Source organism: Equus quagga, chromosome 3 (genome assembly GCF_021613505.1).
Source record: "Equus quagga isolate Etosha38 chromosome 3, UCLA_HA_Equagga_1.0, whole genome shotgun sequence".
NCBI classification, from domain to species: Eukaryota; Metazoa; Chordata; class Mammalia; order Perissodactyla; family Equidae; genus Equus; species Equus quagga.
The window spans coordinates 57,819,674-57,840,203 of record NC_060269.1 but is presented as its reverse complement, the minus strand read 5'-3'; the positions used below and the strand labels follow the sequence as shown (position 1 = coordinate 57,840,203).

Here is a 20,530-nt window from a genome sequence, read left to right as displayed (position 1 = left end):
ACCCTTACGTGGCACACAATACGTGCTCAAGGGTGGTGGTCATATGACATAGTCTATCTAGTGGACAAATGGTATTCTTCTGTTATGTTGGGGGCTACGTAGGGTGGTGGCTGTGTATCAGTATGTTGACCTGTATGAGAGGGGTCAGGGCACACGACAACATGCCAGTCTGTGAATGTGTGTGTATGCGAGTAGGGATTGTCTTCTCAACTGTCACTCTCATAGTTTGGAGAGAAGGAGGGAGCTGTGGGATCAGTTTATATTGGTCTCGTGTGTTGTAGGTTGCCAACCTTGACGTAGAGTGTAAAAATCAAATTCTTATACCTCTAGGGTTAATGTGTGTATATACTCCGAGACTTTCTATAGTATTGTCACTGGGATTTGGGTGAAGGGCTTCAGAAGTGTATGGGGAGTTTTTTTGTAACTTTTTATACAAATGTCTCTTGAGCTGGGGGATGGGGTGGGGCAACTGGCTTGCTTTATGTAGATTTACAGACCAGAAGCATTAGAATGATCAGATTGTATTTCTCGTTGGGGAAAATGGCAACCAGAAAAATACAAATATTTCTTAAAAATCTCAATATTAGGAAAAGATTTCAATAGGAAGTTAAATTGACCCTAACACAGGTACTGAATGCTGTGTAAATTGTTACATCTCGCTCACTTTACAACTATCTATAAAAGCTAAAAGAAAATTAAATAGAGAATTAAGAAAACGCCATCAGACATGAAGTAACAACTGGGAGGAATTTAGACTTGCCGCTAGGCTTATGTCTAATGGACATAAAATTTAACTTGAAAATGCTCTGCTACACCTGAGGTAACTTTTGTTGGGTAATTGAAATGAATCTCAGACTGGCTGGCGAGGCATTTAGCAGCTGTTTCTGTTTATCTTTCAGTTTCTGAATGAGTTTAGAGTCATTTTAATATTTTCTTTGGAAGATCAATTCTGGGCATGTTGAATTAAAATGGTTATTTTGATGTCACCTAGGCTAAATGTTGTAGGGAAAAGAAGCCCACAGGAATAACTCCAGGTATTATCTTGTGTATCCGAAGTATATGGCGCGCCATAAAAAAGCTTCTGTCATGTTTTAGATACAAAATGCAAGTCCTCTTTGAGGTACTTTGCAGGCTCAGAAGTAAAGAGAGGTCTCTAAGACAGCTGTCTCATAAAAGCAATGAGAAGGTATATAAAATATTTTAGAATCATCCTCGGCATAAAAAGGATTTCTAATGAGTACATTTTATAAGACTAAATTTATTTCTAACAAAGCCATTTGTACAAAACATCATCACGATAGTTTATATAGAGATAGCTTAAGGGAAAAAGAGTACACTTCCAAAATGAGATTGAGCTGTACCCATCCAGGGAGGCAAATAAACTATTTTAGGAGTATAAATTAAACACCTTAGGAGGTTTTTGTATTTTCAGACAACTGTGGAGAAAATGGAAAATGCTTACTAATTAAAACTAGGTTCTTTGCCAGTGTACCAGAGGCTTGTCTTGGGATCCAAGAGTATGGAAGTTAGCAATTGTGGAGGCTGGGGGATGGAGAGACCAGGTTGGGGTCAGAGGCCGGGGAACAACTTCCTTTCTTTGGGATCTCAGTATGTCATTATTTTGTAGTTTCTCCTACAAATCTTGGGTCATGTAACACACGGAACATTTGCTGCAAACAGTGCTGTGGGGTGATAGCTGGATGAGAGACACTCAAGACTGGAGGAGTAAGAGGATGAGGGAAATGAGCCACCCTGGGGTCCGGACCTGGGGAAGAGAGGCCATGAGTGAGACCACCATTGAACCAATTGCCGATTCTCTTTGCTCAGTTGTTTTGTTGTGGACCAAAGTCCTGGCTTTAGCTTAGAAGTTTTGGCCTGATCTGTACCTGGGATTTGTTTCTAAGATTTATGTTTAAACAATCTTGAGATCCATACAAATATATATTAACATATCATTGCAGATTGAGATGTATTTTAAAGGCCTTTTCTCACCACCCAATCTAAACACCCTTCATTAAGACGGTAGTAAAGTCAGGGGCCTATAAAGGCCACAAGAGACCATATATGTATCTCCAGTCAGGTATCAAGTTTAATACGGCAGAAACAGGGTGCCGGTAAACAGTGCAGACCATTCTTCTGTCTTTTGTCTTGGTTATAGATACAAATATTTTATAAATATTATGCCAGTCAAATATAACCATCTCTATACTGGGGCTCTTGCTTTGTAATATTGGCTGGTTTATTTCTTTTTAGCACTTACCAATGTCAGAAATTATCTTGTTTATCTATTCACTTATTTATTTATAATCTTTCTGTCCTCACACCAAATTCTATGAGATAGAGAACTTGTCATTCCCGTTAACTATCGTATTCTCAGTGTCACATAGTAGGCTCTTAATAAATATTTGCTGGATGGATGGGTACATCTGTGACTATTGTCTGCATATGAAACTATATATTATAATTTTACTTTATAAGTACTTACATAAATACTATATTACATATAGTATATATATTTATTATTAAATATAAACAAAATTTATCTTCCCCTTGTATTTATTTTTGCACGTATGTTCTGTGTCTTCCTTTTTCTTACCTGACACCAGGTTTGAATATTATTCCATAGTAGTAAAGAGAAAACTGTTGCATTCTTTAAAGGCCATACTGTAGTCCACAGTACAGGTAAACGATAATTAATTTAATCAGTCTCCTAGGATGGATGTTTAAGTTTTTCCATTTTTTTATCAATAAAAGCAATATTGAGATAAATACCTTTGTATATGCACCATTTCACACATGTGTGAGTTTATCTGTAGGTTATGTGAATAGAAATGAAACTTTTGAACCAATACATACATACAGTTTAAATTTTGAAGGATATTTTCTAACTGTTCCCCATAGAGGTTACATAACTTTTCACTATTTTAACTGACATGTTTGAAAGTGTCTGTTTCTCTAAACTCTTGTCAACACATTGTGTGATCAAAGTTCTTGATTGTTGCCAATCTAATAGGTGAAAAATACACCATTAGAGTTTTAATTTGTATATTTCTTGTAATTGAGGTTGAGTAACTTTTCATATTTGAGTCGTTTTTTACATCCTTTTTCTGTGAAGTGTCTGTTCCGATATTTTGCCTATTTTATTTCTTAAAACTATTTAATCTTATTGATTTGTAGGAGGTCTTTTGGTATTAAGGGTTTTAGTTGCAAATAATTTTTCCCAGATTGCCATTTGACTTCCAATATGGAAAATATGTTTTTTCCATATTGAATGATTATGTGGATGAATTAATCTTTTCTTTCATTGCCTCTAGTTTTTTTTGAGTCACACTTAGGGGCTTCCCCCATTCCAGTTCTTCCATCATTTTTATGGTTCTTACATTGTCACTTTATTTTTGTTTGGTGAGCAAGATTCACCCTGAGCTAACATCTGTTGCCAATCTTTCTCTTTTTGCTTGGGGAAGATTCACCCACCCTGAGCTAACATCTGTGCCAGTCTTCCTCTATTTTGTGTGTGGGATGCTGCCACAGCATGGCCACTGACAGGTGGTGTAGGTCCACGCCTGGGAACCGAACCCAGGCAGTCAAGGCAGAGCATGCCAAATGTCACCTCTGGGCCACTGGGCCAGCCCCTACATATTTTCATTTTTAATGTTTAAAGTGGTTTATCTTCCTGGGATCTATTTTTGCATAAGTGTGATATGTGGATCCAACCTTTTTTTTTCCAGCAGATAAGTAGTTGTCCTATACTATTTGCTGAGGAATCCGCTCTCTTCCTCTTGATTTGAAATGTTGACTTTATCTTATATTAAATTCTCTTATTAATCTGGGTCTATTTAAATCCTGTGCCTTGAGTATCTCTGTCTTTTCATGCACATTTTATTATGTATTTTATTTTCTGCTATGCTTAGCCTCCTATCATTTTTTCCCAGAAATTTTCTTGTTGTTCTATTTATCTGTTTTCCCTTTGTCTAGCTCCCCCCTCCAAAAAAAATTCATGTTACTATTTTTACTGAGATTGCATTAAACTTATGAGTATGCTTAGGGAGAATTACCTTCATTATGAATTCTCATGTATTCAGGACTTTCGTGTGTCCCTCAGTAGCATTAGAACATTTCTTCATAGAGGTCTAGGACAGCTAAGTTTAGTCCTAATTGGGTTCTTCCCTACTACTGTAAATAGTGTCTTCCTTTGGCTGGTGATTGTTTGTATATATCAAGGCTGTTGTTTTCTGGATATTTACACTACATATACACACATTTTAACTCGGCAACTCACTGAATTTCCTCCCCTCCTCCTTGCCAATTTTTAATATCTCTTCTATTATCTCTTATCTAACTGAATTGCTTACTATGTCCCAAATAATAAGCAACATTAGATAATAATTTAATGGGAAACTTCCTAGAGCGGCAATTATTTTGGTGTATTAGTCTTTGAATAGTTATTCTATTATGTAATCTTTCATTATTACTTTTTCATGCTGGTATGTACAAGTAAAATATGTCTGCGCTTTTCTATTTTTTGCGCTGTTTTGGTCAGATTTATCAATATTTTGCTAGCTTTATAATTAATCTGAAAAATTTCTTTCTTGTCTGATACTAGAGGACAACTTTTGAAAAATATTGCAGTATACGTTCCTTCAAGGTTTAGAAGAAACTGATCAGGTTTGGTGCTTTATTTTTTGGAACAGATAGCTTTTTGACAATTTTCTCTATTTCTGCTATGGTCGTTGGTCAGCATGGTAGGCGGACTTCTGAGGTGGCTCCCTAAATTCCTCACCCTGGTGTATATGTCCTTATATAATCTCCTCCCTTTGAGAGTGGTAGGGTATATGATTATGATGGAGTTCATACCTGTGATTAGGTGACATTATGTGACAAGGGTAAAGGGATTTTGCTGATATGATTATGGTTTCAATTTAGTTGACTTTGAGTTAATCAAAAGGGAGATTATCCTGGGAGGGTCTGACTTAACAAGTGAGTCCTAAAAAGGGACTCTGACCCTCCTGAGGAAGACTTATGAAGATGTGAAGTGTGAGGGAAATTCTGACCTTGAAGAGGTGAGCTGCGGTGGTATGAGAGGGCCATGGAGGCAGCCACATGGCAAGGACTAGAGAGTGGCTTCTAGTTGTTGAAAGTGGCATCCAGATCACAGCCAGCAAGACAGTGAGGGGCTCGGTCCCCAAAGCACAAAGAAATGGGTTCCGCCAATAACCCAAGGAAACTAGAAAGCAGATCTTTCCCGGGTAGAGTGTCCAGATAAGGACAGAGCTGGCTGAAAATTTAATTTCAGCCTTGTGAGCTCCGTAGCAGAGGCCTCGCTTAAAGATGCTGGACTTCCAATCCAGAGGCTTGAGGAAATTTTGTGTTGTCTTGAGCCACTAAGCTTGTGGTAATTAGCCATGTAGCAATAAAAAATGAATATAGTCAGTTTGGATTTTTTCTTTTTGGAAGTCAGTTTTGTCATTTATATTTTGTTAAAAATCATCCATTTCTATCATAATCTTAACCTTATTTCCATGGAATTGAGCAGAGTAATCTCTTATGATCACAAATTTTCTCTACAATCCCTGTTTTTTCCCCCATTGTTGTTTCCGAGCTTGTGTATTTTTGTGTTTTCTTTTTTGACAGATGGTCAATTAAACATTTTCTACTTAATTTGTCTGTCTCCACGTCTGTCTGTCTCTCCTTCATTACTTCTGTCTGGCTGTAAAGAACCAGCTCAGGCACTACTAGTTTTAAGTTTTCTAAATCATCAATTTATTTTTTATGTTTATTAATCTTTTATCCTTATTTCCTTAGGTTTATTTTGTTTTTCATTTGCAAACTGGATTTGGATGTTTAACTTGTTTATTTTTATGTTGATGTAAGAGTCTAAATTTTCTTCTGAGCACTGCTTCAGCTGTATGTCCTAGATTTGCTATATGGCATGTTAATTTTAATTTTTTTCCTTGGAAACACTAATATGAGCTCCTTTATCTTCCATACCATTCCACTTTATGACTTTTAACTTTGTTCACTTTAATTTCATTTTCTTCCTTTTTCTCAATCCTATCCTTTACGTCCTGATATATTTTCGGAATATCCCTTCTCCTTTGTGTTGCTTTCAATATGACCTTCATTTTGGTTTTCTTTTTCATTGGCTCCGAACTGCTCTCATTTCTTTTTCATCACCCTATGTTGTCTTTTGATATTTTGCCTAATCTCATAAAGTTCAGCCTTTATTATTGTTTTACAGAGTCAATGACTTCATTAACCTTTTCAAAAAATTTGTAACAATGTACAGCAACATTATTTTGGTGAGCTTTCCTGGTCCTTTCTTCCTTTTTTCTTGTAACATTTGTATATGCTATTACCTTTAAGAAGTTATTATTATTTATCTTTGAGTAGGGCGAATTGTTACCAATTCCAGTAGGTATTCAATTTATGACACAAAATTTTGTGTGTGAGTGAATGATTTTAGCCTTTGTCTGCCTCCAAAAGGAATTGGCTGCTTCAGGGCTGCTCATAATATCCAGTATCTTTCCTCCATTTTGCCTCACTAGCAGCCTGCTTCCTGCAGATATGGCTGTTCTGTATAATACTTCTTTCACCACTGTCCCCAACCTCCTATTTGCTGCTTCTCTTTTGTGCCAGACTCAATTCGTGGAAGCTCTGGCCACCAGCAATCACATCTGTTGCTAGTGTTTCAAACAAGTGATTGTTGGTTTTTCCCCTTAGGACATGCCAGTTACTTTGGAGAATTGAGATCAGCTGACTTCAAATGAAATGTGTAGCTATGGTCTTTCCATCTTCCCATGCCGCTATTTTGCCATCATTGGATTTACCTTACTGCGTATGATAACCTTCCTTGTACATTGTGGTTGGGGGTAAGATAGCTGATGATTTTGTCAAGGATAAAGTTAGGTTTTCTTGTACCTGTTTCATGTTCTCTTCTTTTGTTTTCAGTGGTCTCTAAGAGAAGACTTTTCCATTTTAAAACTGCAGATCTATAGTAATTGTGTAACATTCAATTGTTGAACTATAAGTATACTTAAAAATTTTTTTGATGGCTATATACCTTGTAGGGAAACTTTAAATTTAGCTAACTTAATGAGGTTATTCATTTTGATTTTCTAAGTATGAATAATTAAAATCCATGTTTGTTCTTGAGAAGCTCTGTAATGAGGTTAAGCTCTAGAATATATAGTTTACTGAGCTATAAAAATTCCAAATTGATGGCTGTTATCTTGTTTGATTGAATAAAGAACTGAATGTTCTATACTCAATGATTAGTCCCTATTGTGTATATTCAATCCTTATTGAATAACCGTTTCATTTTGAAGATAGTAAAAAATTAAATTTTACATTAAATCATAACAAGACTTGTCAGCCCTCATATTTAATAAAAATCAGATAGGAAGAATCTGCATTTCTTTTTTAAAGTGGTTTCAGAGAGTGACAGTAGCTACTTTTTCACCAAGGGCATAAAGTCTTTCATTTTTCCAGCTAAGAGAAATTAGGCTAATGGTTTTGAGAGCAAACCTGAATTCTAATCTTTGCTTTGATATTAACTAGGTAATGGCCTGTCTTTGCAATTATGAAATAGAAATTATATTTTTACCTTGCATTAATGTTGAATGGGATAAGAAATTAAATTCAATGACCTTTAAATGCTAACTCATTACTTTTTCTTGTTAAGGTACCAAATAATAGTTATTACCACCATAGGAAGAACAAAGAGGCCAGAATTTTGGGACACAGGTAGCTCCATGTAAAGATTTTATAAGCCGTAAAAAGGTACAAAATAAATGAGACACTGTCTGTTAAAGTCTCAGACATATTTTAGTCCCTTTATGCTGTACATGCTTACTTGTGTGTATGGCGGGATTGTAACTTGCCATGTTTATCCTGTAATGCTTAATGTGTTTTCCACCTTCCGTTTTTACTCCAGGAGCATTTTCTTCCTCAGCCACACCAAAGTAGAAGCAAAGATTCGAAGAAACCTCAGAGGCTTATTTTAGAACAGATTTGTTTTTCACTTTAGAAAGACTGCACAAGCGTGGGCCTGGGGGAAGGGCAAAGAAGCCATAACTAAAAAGAGGAGGGGGAAGAGGGCTGTAGAATCAGGGCGCAGAAGGGGAGAGACGAAGGAGAAGGGCAGCAAGGCGGACGCCCCCGGACTCGTCACCAGACGCTGGCCGTTCAACAACCTTGTAACCTGTACACCACCGGGACAGAGGGCAGGCGCACTGGGGGGGCTGAGGGTCTGAAGGGAGAGCTTCACCCCAGACCTGAACCGAACAAGTGGGAAATTTGCCTCCTCGCAAAGGCAGCAGTGCACACGGTTCTGTTACACAAGTTTCCCCTGACTCTCAGTAGACTGAACGTTTTTGACAGAAAGGACTGAATCTCTCTTTAATCAGTTTAATGTATTAACCATCACTCTCTTTCGTTGCGTAAATGTATGGCATTCATACTATGGTGACCCTGCACTGTATACAGGCTACGTTGAATACACCTGCAATCTTTTGCTCCCAATAGTTAAGTTCCATGCTTGCCTCAAAGGCAGTGTTTCTTCTCAAATGTGATTACGCTAGTTTTAAAAGATTACAATTATGTAATTTAATTAAACACCACTTAACCTGATGAAATACGGTTATGAAAAGAGAAAGAATTGTTCATGTCAAAACTAATTTGAGAAGTTTGGAAGGATTGAGTTGTTGTTAAAAAGATTGCTGTCAAATTAGATATGGGTAAGTAACAATAAAAGACTGGGTAAAATAGTTCAAAAAATGAGAAGGATTCTATTACCACATTAAGATAGCTTCAAAATGTCTTTAGGTCCTCATTCCAATTTAAAGAAACCCAAACTGGAACTCATGGAAAATGCAATATGGGTGTGGTTTATGCACCTCTAGTTTTTCTCCATCAGTGGACCCAATTGCAGAAGGACAAGCTTTGGCCTCCTTTGCATTAGCAGACTGGCAAATCAATGTGTGTTTATATGTTTTACTTTCGAGGAAATTCTTGATGTATTTTTTTGTGCTTTCCTGCTTTAATTGATGTTTATGTTTAACGGATGAAATACTCCTCTCTATTGTACTTGATTCAAGGGCTTCACCATTTATTCTCTCCTTGTTTATAGAGAGAATAAACAATTTCTCAGGAACAGAACGAAGTAGGACTGGTTGGTTAAAATCTCTGCAATAAATAGGGGGAGAAATGGAAGTATGAGTTTCCATCTTTTCTGGGAAGGAAAGGAAAACACTAATTGAGTTGGTTTGCAGTGTAGTTTGAGACAGGTGAGGCAGATAATTGATGGAAAGTTTGATGGCTTATAATTCAGTATGTTCATTTGATTTGTGTAGTAATTAGGAGCAAGTGTAAACTTTTAGGAGGGGAAAATAAAGCAACTCAGGGAATAAATGAAAGAAATGTGGAGAATGGTTGAAAGAGGAGAAAGAATAGAGAAAGGGAGGCTAATGGAGAGGTTATTGTATATGTCCCCAATTATTGCTGTGAATATGGAAATAAAATATATTCCAAACAACACTGGTGATGTGTAATTGTGGTGAATTAATTCTCCAGGCTGCTGCTGGAGAGTGAGCTCCACCAAAGTGAGAATCTTCTCGCGTTTATCTTTGAATCCCAAGAGATTGGCCCATGGTTGGCACATTGTAATCAATTAATAAACATCTGTTGAATGAATTAATGACTGATAAGAACTGAAAGATTGTGAGACGTAAGTTCAAATTTCCTTAAACATCTGCATCTTAAACTCAGCACACAGGAAGGATGACAGTGCATAACAAAGGTGACTGCATAGTGTGTTATAGTCCATTAAGACAGATTTTAAAATAGGCTGTGGGGCTCCCAGGTTTGTTAGATTCATTCTAGGACATATGGTGCCCAGACTCATCTTGTCTGGAGCCTTGCGTGTTTCTGCATGGCTGAGGCTAGTGATCACGAGCCCTTTCCTGACTAAAGATAGCCCGAGAAATATTGGATCAGTGTGGGACCATGTTGATAAGCCCCTAGAGGTGGGAAAGGGCAGCCCAAACCAAATTTAATGCTCTTCTATCTGGATCTAAGCTTTATATCTGGTGCCAGAGAATTTTGTGGAATAGAGTCTCTGGGCTTCATTCTAAATCTTGTGGGTGCTTAATTAACGTTTACTGCTCAGTTTTATTTTCTGAGGAGTTATCTGCAATCAAAGGACAGATCCTTTGAAAATGCTAACGTTTAGACTTTTATCTTTGGAGAATGGATGTAAAAATGCACTCTGGAAAATCAGACTCATATGGTTTTTATATTATTTCAGTAACTTAAATGGTAGACAACATTTAAAGGTGTAGGTTCTCTCTTTTGTGCCACACTGTGCAGTCTGTCTTGGTTTCCTCTCTGTTTCCAGGTGCAACTCCAAATTGAGTACCTGGAACAACACTCAGCATAAATTAGATGCTCAATAAAAGCTTGTTGAATGACTGACTAAATACCACCTTCTCCTCCCTAGCAGCTGGCTAACCCAGCAACATTTGAAAGGCAACTGGATAATTCTGGGCCATGGAGGAGTTCAGATTCATATTAAAGGAGATTAAAGACTGGGCAAAGTGCAGACAGATCATTTCTCTAGAGAGCTCTTTTCTTTAACTGATTCCTGAAAATTATACTGTGTTGGCTTTTATGTTATGGCGTGAAATCTACTCATCTAATCAGAGGTTAGAAAAAAGAAGGAAAGATATATACAGAGATAGAATTGAGGAGCACTCTAAACACTGTTTGACCAAAAATTAAGCACTTAATATAAGTAATAAATATAATATAAATAATATAAAATTCAGCCCTTAATTTCTGCAATTAAGCAGAAATGGAGCATTTTAATCCCTAAGTGACACTGGGTAGTTTATTTAGTCTGTAAAAGTAAAAAGAAATTTAATCTAAAATCTTTAAAACTTTGTCTCCATTTCTTCATCTCAGTTTTCTGGAAATATTTTTGTTCACTGATGGAATCTTGTCACAAAGTTTAGCGAAATGATTTTTTTGCTTGAAGATCAAACAGCAAGCAAAGATACCTGATAACAACCATAGATAGAATCTTTTGAAGTAGAGCTTTTAAGTTCTTGACTTCAAACAATTTCTGTATTATGGTGTGAAATAGACTAGTGAACTCTCAGTTATCCATACATATTTCTCAAGCCTTAAGTGCTGACTGTGTATATCTTACAGTGCTTTCCACTGTAAAGTTAATCACAATTCATGGAATATGTCCAAAAATGCAGATGAATGTTTGATTTTTCTCTTTTACTAATACCATTAATAAAGCCTGTTTAAGTTTGCCCCCCTCATCTTACAGATACTAATAGAGAGGGACAGGAACCCCAAGGTCAGCACACAATAGCGCGGAGAATGAAGGGATGCGTCTGGAATGAGACCCTGTAAGTCATAGCTGTTGCCAAAGAAGCTGTTGGTCCGAACAACCTGGAGCAATTTAGTCCTGAACTCCCAGCACTGTTGCCATGGTTTCCAGACAAGGACGACGGGGCTGCATCCCAATTATATCCTTCAGAATGACAGATAACTAGGAAACGGAGTAATAAAATCTCAGGTCACCCAGAAGAGATGTGGTAGATACAAGTGACAGAGAAGTGAGAGATTCGAGTTTATGTTTGTCTATGTTATGTCTGTCCTTTGTGATTTAGAATGCAAATGTATATTTTGCCAACCTTCCAGACTTTAAATAGCAATTTTACCCATCATCCAGTTCATTATTCAGAGCCACGTGTCTCCTGCTTAATAGAAATTTTTTAAATAACATTTTAAACTGGAAGAATTCATGAATTAATAGAATTTGAGAAAAACATCTCAAACTGGTGAAAAGTAAAAAGCATCCCTTGAATCCTGATGATATCGCAAATAGCAATACCATTTTTTTCTTTAATGCTGGGGTCAAATGTAATATTCTCTTTTTCCATTTGAAGGTATTATTGTAAACTTTGCACCCAGCTTCGGGTAATATCTGATAATCAATAGTATTTCGTCAGAGGCTGCAGAAAGTTTGCTGCTACACTATTAGACTATAATGAAGATACTCGCCTCTGTCCAATGAAAGGAGCCATTAAGTAGAGATCAAAAGTTGACAATGAACTCTAGAATAGTTCTGGGTGAATAGTCAATTTTATGTTTCTGAATTTCTGCAATTAAGCAGAAATGGACCATTTTAATCCCTAGTGACACTGGGTAGTTTATTATTTTATTTTATTTTTTTAAAGATTGGCACCTGAGCTAACATCTGTTGCCAACCTTCGTTTTATTTTTTCTTTTTCCCCAAAGCCCCTCAGTACATAGTTGTACATTCTAATTGTAGGTCCTTCTAGTTGTGCTATGTGGGATGCCGTCTCAACATGGCCTGATGAGCCGTGCCATGTCCATGCCCAGGATCCAAACCGGTGAATCCCTGGGCCACCAAAGCGGAACGCGGGGACTTAACCACTAGGCCATGGGGTCAGCCTCCCTAGGTAGTTTACTTAATCTGTAAACCTTAAAAAAAATTAATCTAAAATCTTTAAAATTTTGTTTCAGTTTTTTTATCTGTAAAACGGAATAATACTCCTTAGAGTTGTGATTTTATGTTAGATAATGCATATAAAGCACTTAGATCAGCCTTTGGCACGTATATTTACTAAGTGAATGTAGGACACACTATTTCTGTCACTATTACTATGCATTATTACCTTTTGCCATACACGTTGTGACAAGTGTACAGCTATTACTATAACAGAGGAACCCAAAACACATTGGTAAACTCAAGGTTTTAAAACAAGGTATCTATAAAAAGGTTAAGAATAAAGTACCTTAGATGTTTAGATGTGTTTGAATGATGGTGAAAAAAAAGCACTAATTTCAACAGTAGTATTTCAAGGTTTACGCCAGCATAGGGAGATGAAAAATTCGAAATGTCCTGAAGCCTGCAATCAAGTTTCCTGAGTTTCTCTTCGGGGATATTTATTTTATGACATTTTGAGGACAGTATAACGTTTCTGTTAACACATTGAATATAAGCTGTCACAGTTTTATAAAAATCAGTTTTATGATCTTTTAATGCATAAATTCAAAATGTTTAGCTGGATTCTTAAGTTTGACTTTTATTACATTCAGGATACACATTTTTCTTTAGCAAGAATTGGTTTGGTTTTATAATGTAAGTAGTTAGGAAAATCAGATTTATCTAATAAGAGTTTGTATGATAAATCTTTTAAGAAGCAATCTATCTTCTATATAAATACTGACAATGATAAAGGAAAAAAGAAAAAATGAATTGTTTTTGTAAGACTACTTTTTCAAAAAACATCTTGGAGGTTTGAGGTACAACATTTGCACAGTTTATTCTGCTTTGTTTATCTGGTCTTCACATGTTGTGGTAAATTTTTTCATTTATAAACATTGAAATTTGATATTCTATTGTATATGTGTGTATATACACATATACGTAATAAAATATATAATTTTAGTGAGTACTTATGATCAAAGCAAGTAGAGACGTGCAGTTTCAGATTAAAATAAGTAAAAAACTTTCTTCTTTTGGAATTATATGAAGAATAGCTTTAATTTGTCATTCATATCTTTAAATTACTCTTTTGTTATTGAAATTATGGAATAACTGTAACAAAAATGTGAACTATTGTTTCTAGAACAAATACAAAGGGAAAAAGTCCAATAATTCAATTTATTTTATCTTAATCCTTTTATCTATGTATTCAAAGTGCTTCAGAAAGAATGCACTGGTCAGTGGAGCAGTAGATCTGTTGGCACACCAAATTTCCTGCCTGCCAATGGGATTCTGAGTTATTTCTTTGATGTACTTTGATGGCATGGCTAAACCTCACCGAAACATCAGAAAGAAGTAGCTTCTCTCATCTAAAAGCTGACTTGGGAAGGTGACATGTCTACTTTTGTTTTTATCTCACAACATAAGTCACAAAACAAAATGATGCTATTCTATCAGAATTGTCAAAATTACATAGACACAGTGTGAAGAGGATCTGGTGACTTACCTTAAAGGAGATTTCATACTGTTCTCCTCCCCAGATTTCTAAACCTGGATCATAGCCACCCAACTCCCAAAACCATTTTCGATCCACAGCAAAGAGACCTCCAGCCATAACAGGAGACCTGTGAAATAAATAAAATAATGTTTAAAGGACTATGAACATTAGAGGCAATGGCATTTTGCTTGGGGAGAAAATACAAACTTCAAGATATGTTTCAGTGGTCAACTGGATGGAGCTTTTCAGCACTGGCTTTCCGTGAGTTCTCATTGGGTCTCCAGTGGCTCTTGGAACCCTCATGAGCTTTCAACTTTGCAGTTCAGGTTCCAACGCAACAAATGCCCTGTAGAGCCACATTTGCTCCATATGTTTATCGTTAGAGAGAAATACTTGACTATTAGTGACTGATATGTTGAGAATTATCAGTCATTTTTATGGCTTTTCCTCAAAGTGAAAAGGATCTTATACTATCAGAGACACAGAAATATAGAAAATATCTTTGATTTACTCTCTCAGGAAGCATCTATGTTTACAAGTCAAGTCCGTTTTACAGACTATGAGATGGTCTGTTAGAGTGAAATAACCAACCAGAATTGATTACCTAACTAACATGCCAAAGTGGGAATTTAAACCAGATCTTTTCATTTTAATTATATTATTCTTTTTAGTCTTTCTGAAAAATGTTCCTTTTGATCAAATAATAATTTTCAAGTCTTCTACTGCTGCTAGGACACATTTTGGTATGTGATGACATAATTTATAATCGTGGAACTCTGCACTAAAAATGTTTGCAGTTCAAAGGTAGCTCGTGCTGTTTTGTGTGCTCCCTATGTGCTGGGCTTTTAACCAAGAACTTTATCCAGTTCTCTTGACAAATCCTCACAGCGATCCTGTGAATATTATCCCTATGTACTGTTTGAAGAAAGAGACAGAGAGAGGTTAGGAACAGTGCCCAAGGCTGCAGCTAGTGTGTGGTGGCACTGGGGCTGGACCCAGGTCCTCTGATTTCAAAGCCTTTGAGCTGTTTAGCACAACACTGTTTCTGTTTCAATGTTTGGGGGGTGAAGAGAGACAACTACATAAACGTGGCTATAAAACGATTAGATAATGCCCTTATGCAGACCAAGCAAATTTATAGAAAACACACATTGTCAACATAGCTTTTGTGACAGTTTTGAAAAATTTTGAAATGAAGGATACTTATAAATAAGAGCACAAAGCATTAAATGTTGAAGATACACATTTTGAAATACATGTAAACATATTAATCATACCAATTTATAGACCAACTGAGGACTTGCTCTTAATAACATTTTATGAGGCACTTGAGCAACATAAGCTTGAATTTGTTTAAGTGTATGATATATTTCAAAGACTTTCCAAGTTAAGATGATACTTGGCTTAATTACTTTAGTTTAAAAATTTTTTTAACGTTTGAACTCTATGTGGATGACAAGATTACAAGGTAAGAAGAGGGATTTGTTTTTCTACCTAGAAAAGCAAGCAGGATTCAAAAAATAACAAAGAATCTCACGCAATTTTTTATTTTGTTTGAAATAAAAGTCCTAGAACCAGACATACCTTACTTTATCCCTCACTCCAGCAGCCTAATATTTTTCCATTTTCCACATGCTGCATTTCAGAGCAGAATTACAATTGTAACTGGAACAAACTAGAACTGTAACATCTATTGAGTGAAGTTCGCCAATGAAGTTCACCATCACCCCAGTGTAACCTTTGCTTCTGCAGAGCTTGGGCATAAGGGATCAGAAATTCTCAATCCTATTCAATCCGAACCACAAATAGAACGATCTTAAGTCCTACAGATATATTCTCATGAACTTGTGTGAAACATGAGATTAAAGTGGGTCAAAATTTACACTGTGCAGAATGAACCTCAAAACTAGATTATCATAGATAGAGAATTACTGTAGATATTGAACAAGAGAAAGTCCTATATTCATTTTTTATTGTGAATAATTTGTTGGAAACACAATATCTTGTTTTCTTAGTGAATTTATTAAAAAAAAAACAAACCATGTAGTGTTTTTCAGGTTAATTTTAGACATACTAAAATAAATTCAAGTGAATCTTTATTATCTTCATTGATGTTTTTCCCAAGCCTCGAATAAATTAGTATCTCCTACCTTGATTAGTGTGAATGACAGGTAAGAAACAAACCTTTTATTTATTTATTTGCTCATATTTGTCCATGAATATTTTAAGCGGTTTAACTGACGCATAGTTGATACAATGAATTGCACGTATTTTAAGTGCACAGTTTGATGTTTTGACTTATGTATACTCTTGTGCAGCGATCACCACATTCAAGAAGATCAACATATCCGTCGTCCCCAAGTTTCCTCATGGTAATCTCTCCCACCTGACCCTCGCCTCATTCCCTTTCTCCGTGCAACCACTGATCTGCTTTCTGTCACTATAGGTTAGTTTTCATTTTTCTAGAATTTTTTATAAATGGAATCATACAGTATATATTCTTTTCTTGGGGGTCTGGCTTCTTTCACTCGGTATAATTTTGGGGGGATTCATCTCTGTCGTAGCATGTATTAAAAGTTCATTCTGTTTTTCATGGCTGAGTAGTATTCCATTTGCATGAATACACCACAGTTTGATTATTGGTTCATATGTTGATGGACATTTGGGTTGATTCCAGTTTTGGGCTATTACAAATAAAGCTGCTATGAATTTTGTGTTACTAATCTTTGTGTGGACATATGCTTTCATTTCACTCCAGAAAATGCCTATGAGTGGAATGACTAGATCATATAGTAGGTATGTTTAACCTTTTAAGAAACTGCCAAACTATTTTCCAAAGTGGGGTTGTACTATTTTATATTCCCACCAGCAGTGAGTGAGTCTCAGCTGCTCCACAACCTCATCAATACTTGATATGAGCAGTGTTTTTTGTTTGTTTGTTTGTTTTTTCGGTAAGGAAAATTCACCCTGAGCTAACATCTGTTACTAATCTTCCTTTTTTTTGCTCAAGGAAGATTAGCCCTGAGCTAACATCTGTGCCGATCTTCCTCTATTTTGTATGTGGGTTGCTGCCACAGCAAGGCTGATGAGTGGAATAGGTTGCACCTGGGATCTGAACCTGCCAAGCTGGGCTGCTGAAGTGGAGAGCGTGAAACTTTAACCACTCAGCTGTGGGCTGGCCCCATTAGCGATCTTTTGAAGCTTAGTATTACAAGAGGAATATAGTGGTGTATTATTATGGCTTTATTTTACATTTGCATAACAATTAATGAATTTGAGCTTATTTGCATTGTTTCTTTTTTTCCAAATCAGGTTTATCAATTTTATTGATCTGCTCAGGAACTAGTTTTTAGTTTCGTTGATTTTCTCTATTGTTTTTCTGTTTTATATTTCATTAATTTCTCTTTGGTCTTTATTATTGTAATTCTTCTACTTACTTTGTATTAATTTGCTCTTCTTTTTCTAGTTACTTAAGGTAGAGGCTGAGATTATTGATGCGAGACTTTTCTTTTTTTCTAATGATAGATGCTTAGTACTGTAAATCTTCCCTAAGAACTGCTTTAGCAGAATCTGACAGCAATGTAATATGTAGTGTTCTCATTTTCATTATGTTTAAAATACTTCCTAATTTCCATTTTGTTTTCTTCTTTTTTGACCTCTGGTGTTATACAGAAGCATGTGATTTAGTTCCCAAATATTTGGGGATATTTTTGAGATCTTTCCATCATTGATTCTCATTTAATTCCATTGTGGTCAGAGAATATGCTTTGTGTGACTTGAATCCTTTTAAATTTATTGGGACTTTTTAATGGCTGAGAATACGGTCTGTCTTGGTTAATGTTCCACATATATTTGACAAGAATGAGTATTCTGTTACTGTTGAGTGGATGGTCTGTAAATATTTATTGGGTAAACTTGTTTGACAGTGTTGTTCAAGTCTTCTATATTCTTATTGATTTTCTGTCTCATTGTTCTATCAACTATGAGAGAGGGATATTGAAATCTATGACTATAATTCTAAATTTGTTTGTTTCTTCTTGCTATTCTATCAGTGTTTTGCTTTGTGTATTTTGTAGCTCTGTTAATAGGTGCATAAATGTTTAGGATTTTGGTTAATTGACTTCATTCTCGTTATGAAATGACTTTTATCATTCCTGATAATATCTTTGCTCTGACATCAATTTTGTCTTGATACTAATATAGCCACTTCAGTTTTCTTTCTTTTTTTTGGTGAGGAAGATTGTCCCTGAGCTAACATCCGTTACCAGTCTTCCTCTATTTTATATGTGGGATGCCATCTCAGTATGACTTAATGGGTGCATAGGTCTGCGCCCAGGATCCGAACCCATGAACCTTGGCCGCCAAAGTGGAGCGCATGAACTTAGCTGCCATGCCACTGGGCCCACCCACACTTCAATTATCTAAACACTAATATTTATAACTTTTTATATCTTTTTACTTTTAAAACTATTTGTGTCTTTATAGTCAAAGTTTTCTCCTTGGCAGCATATACTTGCATCTCGCTGTTTTACCATCTCTGCCTTTTAACTGAGTCATTTAGATCATTTACTCTTAATATGACTGTTCATGTGGTTAGGCTTAAATCCATCATCTTCTTCTTTGTTTCAATTTGTTCCATTTATTGTTTCCTTTTCCCCCTTTTCCTGTCTTCTTTTTGATTCATTGAATATTTTTCATGATTCCATTTAGTATTCTTTTTTGACTTATGAAAAACTCCTTGCTTTGCTGTTTTAGTTGTTGCTGCAGAGTTTATTTCATACATCTTTATTTTTTATCACAGTTTACCTTCCAGTGATATTATACCGTTGCACATATATTATAAGAACCTTTTGATAGTATGTGCTCATTTCTCTTCCTCCAACTTTTGTACTTTATTGTAATACATTTTACTTTTACATACGTTATAAGCCCCACGTTATGGTATTATTTTTGTTTAAGCAGTCAGTTATTTTTTAAAAAGATTCAAATAATAAGTTTCCTATATATGAAATTATATTATGAACACCATTGCTGTTTTCTTAATTTTTTGGTGTAGATCCAGATTTTCATCCTTCTGCCTAAGGACTTCCTTTAATATTTCTTGTAGTGGGAGTGTGCTGGTGATGGAGCTGTTCATGTTTTGCATATATAAAAATATCTTTTTTGCCTAAATTTTTTAAAGATACTTTTGTTGGCTATGGAATAATAGATTAACAGCTTTTTTCTTTCAGTCTTCTAAAGATGTTGCTCACTCTCTTCTCTCTTGTATTGTTTCCCACGAGAAATGTGTTGTTCTCTTTTCTTTGTTTTTCTGTACACGAATCTTTTTTTCCTCTGGCTGCTTTTAAGATCTTCCCTATGTCATTGGATTTGAGCTATTTTTATTTTTTTGAGGAAGATTAGCCCTGAGCTAACTACTGCCAGTCCTCCTCTTTTTTGCTGAGGAAGCCTGGCCCTGAGCTAACATCCATGCCCATCTTCCTCTACTTTACATGTGGAATGCCTACCACAGCATGGTGTGCCAAGCAGTGCCATGTCCGCACCTGGGATCCAAACCAGCAAACCCTGGGCCACCGAGAAGCGGAACGTGCGAACTTAACCGCTGCACCACCGGGCCGGCCCCTGAGCTATTTTATTAAGGCATGACACATGATTCATAGTTTTCTTGGCACAGTTTCTTGTGTTTTGGATTTCTTTAGTTTCTTGGATCTGTATGTATAGTTTTCTCGAAATATGGACAATTTTCATCCATTATTTCTTCCAACATTCTTTCTGTTCTTAACCTTATTTCATATTCTCCAGAGACTCCAATTATCCATTTTGTTGATTTAAAAAAATTCTCTTTTTGTGTTTCATTTTGGATGGTTTCTATTGTTATATCTTCAAGTTCACTAATCTTTTTTATTTTTCGTAATGTCTAATATGCTGATAATCTCATCCAAAGCATTTTTTAATCTCACACACTTCATTTTCGCTCTTAGGATTTTTATTTTGGTGTTGTTATATCTTACATGTTTCTACTTAACTTTTTGAATGTATAGAATACTGTTATAATTTCAGTCTTAATGTCCTTAAATGTTAATTCTTAGTCAATTCTTAGTTTCAGTTGATTGAATTACCTGCTCATTATGGGCCATATATTGTTGCTTCTTTGTATGCCCGGTCATTTTTTCACTGGGTTCTAGAACTTTTACATTTTTGGGTGCTGGATGTTTAGATAGTCTTTTAAACATTTTTAAGCTTTGCTCTGGGATGCAGTTACATTACTTGGAAATAGTTTGACTCTTTTTGGTTTTTCTCTTAAGATTTAGTGGGCAGGACTGAAGCAATGCATAATGTAGGGTAAATTATGCACCACTCTTAAGGCAAGACCCTTCTCTGTGCTCTACTCAATGTCCTGTAAATCATTAGGTTTTTCAGTCTGGCTGGTGGGAACAAATACTATTTCCAGCTTTGTGTACATTCTGTGGCCTGTTACTTCTAATTCTTTTGAGGGTTTTTCCCCC

General features: G+C 35.8%; 1 protein-coding gene across 1 annotated transcript in view; it reads right to left on the bottom strand.

The window, feature by feature from the left end:
• Positions 1 to 20,530, bottom strand: part of GALNTL6 (polypeptide N-acetylgalactosaminyltransferase like 6) — a 1,100,859-nt gene that overhangs the window by 95,022 nt on the left and 985,307 nt on the right. The window contains exon 7 of the mRNA XM_046656926.1: positions 14,034 to 14,151. Within this exon, the coding sequence (XP_046512882.1) occupies positions 14,034 to 14,151 (118 nt within the window). The remainder of the gene's footprint in view (positions 1 to 14,033; positions 14,152 to 20,530) is intronic.